The sequence below is a fragment of the Cajanus cajan genome, chromosome 3 (assembly GCF_000230855.2).
Source record: "Cajanus cajan strain Asha chromosome 3, NIPB_CcT2T_4, whole genome shotgun sequence".
Classification (NCBI taxonomy): Eukaryota; Viridiplantae; Streptophyta; class Magnoliopsida; order Fabales; family Fabaceae; genus Cajanus; species Cajanus cajan.
This window is the reverse complement of record NC_138519.1, coordinates 9,265,377-9,273,293: the sequence shown is the minus strand read 5'-3', so window position 1 is coordinate 9,273,293 and position 7,917 is coordinate 9,265,377. Positions and strand designations below refer to the sequence as shown.

Genomic DNA, 7,917 nt, shown 5'->3' with positions numbered 1-7,917 from the left:
TGATTAATTTTAAGAATAAATATGTTTTGATATGATTTAGAGTGCTCTATGGGTTCGTGCGGTAAACCCTATGAGAAATAGGCAAAATATGAATAGTTTCTGTTTAGATTTCTGATTGTTCTGTTATATTCCTAGTTTGATGAGAATTAAAAATATGTATTTAATTTTATAAATAAACGAGTTTTGATATAAATTAAAGTGCTCTGTGGATTCTTTGTGAATAAGATGAGATAATGTGAAATGTGATTTTCACATGAGATATGAAATGTGATAATGAAATGTGATGACGAAATGTGATAATGTGAAATGACCATGGGAAATGATAATGTGATATGAGAATGCATAGAGTCTTGATTGACATCATTTGCATAAGTGTTTTAAGGGTACGATATGGAATACATCGCCAGAGAAGGCCCCCTAGTGTAAAAGCTTTGGGGATTAGTCCTTGGGGATAACTCAGTTTGGAAGTCCCAGTCTCGCCCATTGTGTGCATGGGATGTATCTTGCGCGGCTTAGCTATTCCGACGAGACTCTGGTAGTATATCCTTCTAGTGAGAGTGCGCAAAGGGTGTGACCCAGCAAGTACTCCTAGACTACACTCTTCGTGTATTGCTAGCGGCAATATGCCATGTGATGTTTTACTGGCGCCACATGCATGATAATATGTAGTCCATGTCCATACTTATGCATTTTTAATGTTATATGATAAAGTGATGGTTTATGTCTTAGATGAGTGTGATGTTATTATTAATTTATTTATGTTATACTTGTTTTGTTTGTGTTTGGCTATCCGGTGTATATTTCTACACTGTGAGCCAGAGTGAGATGTTTCTCACTCCCTTTTCTCGTGTTGTTTTGTTTTGACTTCTATACAGGTGATCATCAGCGTGAGGTTGAGGATGTTGGTGATGAAGCTTAGGCTTCTATGTTGGGTTTTGCTCTGATAGGACATGTGACATCGGGACATAGATAGGATTAGTTTAAGATGTTCTTATTCAATTATTTTGGAAAATTCAGTTTTATTTCTTTGTAATTTTATCGACATATTATTTGGATTAAGTTTATGAATGTGAACTATTTACCCTTACGTGGTTGGAAATATGATTTTTAATGATGAAAAAGTTTATATATATATATATATATATTTTATTATTGTATATGTGTGTTGGGGTAGAGGGTGTGACATATTGCACTAAAATATCTTGGATGGTACATTGCCAAATCATAAAATTTGTCTTATCATCATACAAAGGTTTCTCAAATTTTGTGTGTTCTTTGTCACAACTCTGATGCCACTAATGAAAAAAAAATCGTCCTTATACAATAAAATTACTCATACGTTCAAGAATCTTAAACGAAACACACATATTTTATTTCTTGACTCTCTATATATAGAAAAAAATTGTAATACAAAATTTGAATCATATATTCCTCCTAATTAAAAAATAAAATAAGAAAAAAATTCCTTAAAAATATCAAAACAAATAAAAATATGTAATCTAAATAATATTTCAAACATTACAAATTTTTAAAATATCAGCTTAAATTTTTACTCACTCAATTTATTTCAAATTTAAATTATTGTTTTCAACGCTCGTTCTTCTCCAGCTATAACATCTCCAAGTTCAGCAATTTCTGGGAATCAGTCTCCACCTCTCCTTGAAAAGCAAGCTTGACCTTAGGCCATGTACATAAAGCGGAGAACTACTTCAAGGTGGGCCACTGTAATGGTTTGGAACCAGTCTAGTGCAAATAAATAGAGAATCTGTATAAGTATTTGAATACAAATAAGAGAAACATAAAATTAAATATAAAGTGCACAGTACTCAAAAAAATTTTAGGTGAAGATATAAAATAAATTCATAAGCAAATTCATGATGTCCTTCAGCAGAAAAATATACCTCTACAGAAATTGACAAGACAAACCTATCAGAAGGTTCTATAAATATTGATGAGTCACTACAAAAAAAATCCTATTTAGCAACCAAAAATATCGGTTGCAATTTTAAAAAATTCGGTCGCTAAATATAGTTGCGACCAAAAATATCATTCGGTCGCTAAGTTAACTTAATCGATGACAAATGGGGTAGCCTAAATATATAATTCATTCACTAAAGTTACCAATATTGCGATGAGTTTAAGTGGTTGCTAAATAGCATATTTTATATTCAGTCGCTATATCGGTCACTAACTTGAATTTTCAATGGCCACCGATTATATCAGTCACAAAATTAGATACCAAGATTTTGGTTACTAAATTGGTGGCAAATTTAATGAAACAGATGTGATTAGATATCAACGTAGCGACTAATATATTAATTAGAAAAGTATATAATCCTTTTAGTGACTGATTTTTCGGTCACTAAATTACCTGTACAGTAATTAGTTCTATTTGTATTTATATATTACCATCCAATAAAACCTGTATTTAACAAATACAATTACAACCAATAATAAGACAATCATAATCACATAATCTGACTAAACTTTAATATAGGACATGAAATTCTTCAAAATACCACAAAAAAGTTAATCCAAAAGCTTAAAGTCTTCAAATTACAACTAAAGAAATTTAAAAATGAAAGAGTACTTCAAGTATTCAAAATAAAAGTAAACTAGTAAGTCAACAATGCCACAAGAAATCCTATATTAAGTTGGTGGGTTTGTGGGTAGATAATGGTGTGGGGGTCACCATGATCATCAATGGAAGGGCCAATGTCTTGATCACCATCTTGATTTGATGGAATAGTACCAAATGTCATAGGTGAGAATCCCAAGTGATTAACAACTTGCTAAAGAATATATGTTTTGGGTCCTAGATAACTCTGATTGAATTGACTCTATTGTTATATTTTTTTGTGCCAACTCTGCATTGAGGTTAGTAATGACCTCCTGATAATTAATGCTAGGATTAGGATCATGTTGAGTGCATTGAGTTGATTCCAAAAACTCATCACCCAATTGTCCCAATCCATACACATGACCCTTTTTTGCTTCTTTTGACAACATCAAAATAAATGGCATTGTCATCAGCCATAGACTATTCACCAAAAACATCTTGTGTGTCATCAACTGGATGGATGTTCTCTCGATGGCGAATGAACTCATCCTACACGACATAAATAAACATGAGTGCTTATAATTATTAAAAATAATAAAATATTTTTCACATTCAATTAAGGTTTAAATGAACATATTTGCTTACAACTATGTCCTTTGCCTTATCATTCACCCATTGCCCGTCCTTATTCTTTTTTGTCCTTGCCATTAGATCAAATATTGTGGAATCTCGATTAAGTTCATGAACCTACATATAAAATATTAAAATTTAAAGTATTTTTGTAATTAAAATCTATAAAGGTAAGTTGAACATAGAATTTTAATTACCATTCTTTTTCGATGCACTGTAATAGAAATGGATTCACCAGTATACAATGAGGCTCCATTATCAATAGCTCGATTTTGCTTGCTAGTATCACTCTTCTTCTTAAAATCATCTCCACTCCAATAAGCATCTAATTGCTGCCTAACTTCAGGAATGATCCACTCACCCTTGTCCTTACCCGCTTGTAACTTAGACATTGTATTCTTAACAATGACAGAACCTTTATGGTTAAAAGTAGCTCTCACAAATTTTTCATAACGGGGAAACCACTTGTACTTTTTCTGTAAGAAAACAATAAATTAGTTTTAAACAATAAAACTTATTAATAAAGTAACTAAACTTGTAGCAAAAGTAAAGCAATACAAATATTAGGACATAAACAAGCAGATGTACAAGAAGTGAAACATTAAAGACAACAAACAACACTAAAAATGGAGAAATATACAAGTGACAACAAGCAACATTTATAAAAAAAGGAAAACAAAAAATTTATTTAAGTATCACCTTCCCTACAAATAAAAATAAATAATAATTCTATGTAGTACAAGTATGTTGCCACCTTGATATAAAGCCCTTCAAGTATTTGATTGAAATGTTGTACTAAAACTTGAATATACACACCCATTAGGTGAAAAAAACCAATAAACAATAACCAAATAAACAAAATTATGTGCCTTATACATATAATGCTACTTAAAATAATAAAATTATAAGCAATGTTACCTTAAATTCATCAAACCACATGTTCTTATAATCTTGTGGCACCTTAGTCCAGTTAGGCCAAGGACTATCATACTTGGCCTTGATGATGTTGGAGATAACCCTACTAGGACCTTTTGGAGGCAAAAAGCTATAAAATAACAATAGTAATAATGAATAGAAAATAACAAGAAGAAAACCAATAATAATTACTAAATTAAATCATTAAAGTAAATTATAGAAATCAAATGTGTGAACTTACTCATGCTTAGCTCCTGGACTAACCCATATCTTCCCATAAGAGGAATCTCTAAATCCAGGAACAGGTGGTAATGGAGGCATCTGATGCATAGAGGATGATAGTATAGTAGGAGGTTGTGTGGTTGATGAAGGGGTAGCAAACATGTCTCTAGGTGGGGAAGATGTAGTTGATATATGCATATGTGGGGTAAATGGAACTGATCCAACATCCTCCGATGATGTTGCTATAGTAGGAGAATTAGCCATATGTTGATGTTGAGATGTAATTGGTGATGGTGTGGAATCTATGACAAACCCACATCTGCCTCGACCGCAACCTCTGTCTCGACCTCTACCTCTACCTCTACTTATAGGGTCTTCCATCTATATGCAAGAAATTAATTAAATCATAGAAAAATATTACAAAATGAAAAATAATAGAATAGAAAAATTATTACCTATGTAGACATTATGTCAATGAAATCATTCTCATTCTGAATGTAATTACTCTTTTCAGGTTGATTAGAATTTTCACTTTCACTCTCATTTAAATCATTGCTATTATTTTTCAAGTTGATTAAGTAAAACCCTATCAATTTCATCAGCTACACCACCAATATCCAAAAAACTATCTTCATAATTATCTACTTCAACATGCAACATTACGTGAAGGTCACAAACTTCATGAACATCTTGATATGAAGCCTTATTATTATCAAAGAGATTAACAATGTTATTTGTGATAGCACTACATGCCTTTGTCTTAATGACATCCAACCATTCATAGTGTCCCTTTGGATATGGCGTGTAATAAACTTGCTCAGCTTGTTGTGCAAATATGAATGGATCATATACATTGTACCTTCAAGATTTCCTTACTTTAACAACTCCATATTTATTGTCTATTTTTGTCTCCTGATTAAGTGTATTATCAAACCAATCACACTTGAAGAGGACTAGTTTTTTAATTAGTATACTAGTATACTCTAATTCAATAATATTTGTCAACACCAAAAAAATCATCCTCGTACACACACCAAAATTAGAAGTTTTCATTCATTCACTCCATGCCTTCGTGTGAAATTTATAGCCATTTATAACATAAATAGGCCATGAATTAACCTTTCTTAATGGGCCCCAAGCCAAAGAAATCAAAAGTGGGTCTTGAATTTCATTTTGTGGATCTTGAACCTATTTAAGGAATGTGGTAAACTAAGTGAGTTATTACCTATGTTACAAAGATAAAATACAACTTAAATAGTGTATGAAGTTAGTAACCTACATAATTTTTAAACCAATTTGGAAAATGAGAAACTACTTCCTTATCAATTTGAGAATCCAATATGCCAGGGTGAAGCTCTTTGAGGAAGTTGGCAAATATTCTACAAATTAAAATAAATCAACCAAACTAAGTATGAATAAAATATAAGTTGCAATAGCTACTTATGAATAAAATTTCATTTATGCTAACTTATTCTAGATATGGCTCCACTTCTTCACAATTTTTAAGAACATACAAGTGAGAAGCTTTGATGTCACGTTGTTCTAAGTAATATTGGTGAAATTTTCCACTTGCATGTCCCGGATAGTTAAAAATAGAAATTGGAGTACTAGATGATGAACCTTCACCTTCATGAACATTACGTGGTATTCTAGTCGTCCTTCTTGTGTCTATTTCGGATGGGTAGTAAAATGAAACAAAGGTAGATGTTTCCTCCAATAAATAGGCTTGACTAATAGAACCCTCTACCCTAGCCTTATTTTTTACCTTTTCTTTCAAGAAACATAAGAACCTAAGAATGACACTTATGTAAAAAAGTGTTATAATTAAATAGAATGACATAAAATCATAATAAAAAGTTTTATTAAAAAATATATACCTCTTAAATGAATACATCCAACAATATTGAATTGGGTCACTACAATTTATTATCTACAGTATAGACAAAATGAAGAACATTAGTGAAATGGAATGCGATTTGCAGAAGAAAGAATGACGCACATGGTAAAAAGGGAGAGAGCACATACGGTTACGGTGCGAGCGTAAGACTTGAAACGTAAGCTTTCAAAAAGGAATAGACTTGAAAAGTAAGCTTCCAAAAGGTAAATACGAGAGAGCGCGGGGGAACTTATTTTTTATTTCTTTTTCCATTAGAAAAATAAACAAATCAAATTTAAAATAAAAATAGTCTAATACAGAGAAGAAAAAATTTAATGACAGAATTTTTTATATTTAAAAAATGTAATAATTGAGATGTACAATTTTTAAATAGTTTATATGAAATCAAGTAAATTTATAGTAGTTACGTTTCTCTCACAAATAAAAATAGAGTAGTTACAATTTAAACTAAATTTTAAAATTTATTTCCTTTGAAATTAGTAGAAAATTGTGAATAGTTACCATTCTCTAAAATTATATTTCTCATTTTTTCAAATAGTAATTATATTTCTCATTCATACAAAATTAAGTAAATTGTGAGTAGTTACAGTTCTCTAAAAAAAATTAGTCAGTTAAAAAAAATTATAATTGAAAATTTTAATAAGAAAATATTTCATTATAACTAAAAGAGAAGAAAATAAAAATATATATTTAGAAACATTATTTTGAAATAGTTAGTAAGGAAATATTATATTATTTAAAAAAAACTGTGAGATTCAAATATTAGCAAATTAAAAAATTGAAAGTAGTTACGCTTCTCTAAAAGAATGGTAGTTAGAGTTTTAAAAAAATTGTTATTATTGAAAATTTTAATAAAAAATATTTTATTATAACTATAAGAGAAGAGAATAAAATTAAATATTTATGAAAATTATTTTGAAATAATTAATAAGAAAATATTATAATATTTAAAAAAATTTGAAAATAGTTACGGTTCTAGTTAGACTTTTAACTTTAATTTTGCATAACAGGCCTAACCTCCAAGCAAATAACAATAGTAATTATATTTCTCATTCATACAAAATTATGTAAATTGTGAGTAGTTATACTTCGCTAAAGAAGAGTATTTAAAGTTGAATAAGGTTATAGTTGAAAGATTTAATTAGAAAATATTTTATTATAGCTATAACGGGAAAAAAAAAAATATATCTTTTGGAACATTATTGTGAAATAGTTAGTAAGCAAATATTATAATATTTATACAAAGTTATATTAAAAAATTAGAAAATTAAAAATTGAAAGTAGTTACAATTCTCTAAAAGAATAGTAGTTAGAATTTAAAAAACATTAAATTATTATATTTGAAAGTTTTAGTAAAAAAATATTTAATTATAAGAAGATATCGAAAATAAAAGAAAGAGAAATTGAGTAAATTAAGAGTAATCACAATCTAAATAAAATCTTAAAACTTAATTTCAAAGATTTATTAGTAAAAGAAAATAGAAAAAAAGGAAAATAAGTTGAAAATGACTAGCGTATAAACTAATTTGTACAAGATCTATTTTATTAGTTTCTCTAAAATCATATTTTTGACTTGCATAAGTTAATTTTTAAAATATATATAGAAGCTTATTTTTAGTTTAATATTTATCTAGAAATGCATGTGTAAAAGTTTATCAAAATAAGTATCAAATGTAAATAGTAATTATAGTAT

General features: G+C 29.1%; 1 protein-coding gene across 1 annotated transcript; it reads right to left on the bottom strand.

Moving 5' to 3' along the window:
* Positions 1 to 1,282: 1,282 nt before the first annotated feature.
* On the bottom strand, positions 1,283 to 7,591 carry LOC114914966 (uncharacterized). The gene is made up of 6 exons (XM_029268772.2): positions 4,347 to 7,591; positions 4,109 to 4,235; positions 3,388 to 3,666; positions 3,206 to 3,307; positions 3,049 to 3,109; positions 1,283 to 1,743 (listed from the first exon to the last, which is right to left on the bottom strand). Exons 1-6 carry the CDS (start codon positions 4,706 to 4,708, stop codon positions 1,679 to 1,681), a joined length of 996 nt encoding a protein of 331 aa, XP_029124605.2. The 5' UTR covers positions 4,709 to 7,591; the 3' UTR covers positions 1,283 to 1,678.
* Positions 7,592 to 7,917: the final 326 nt, after the last annotated feature.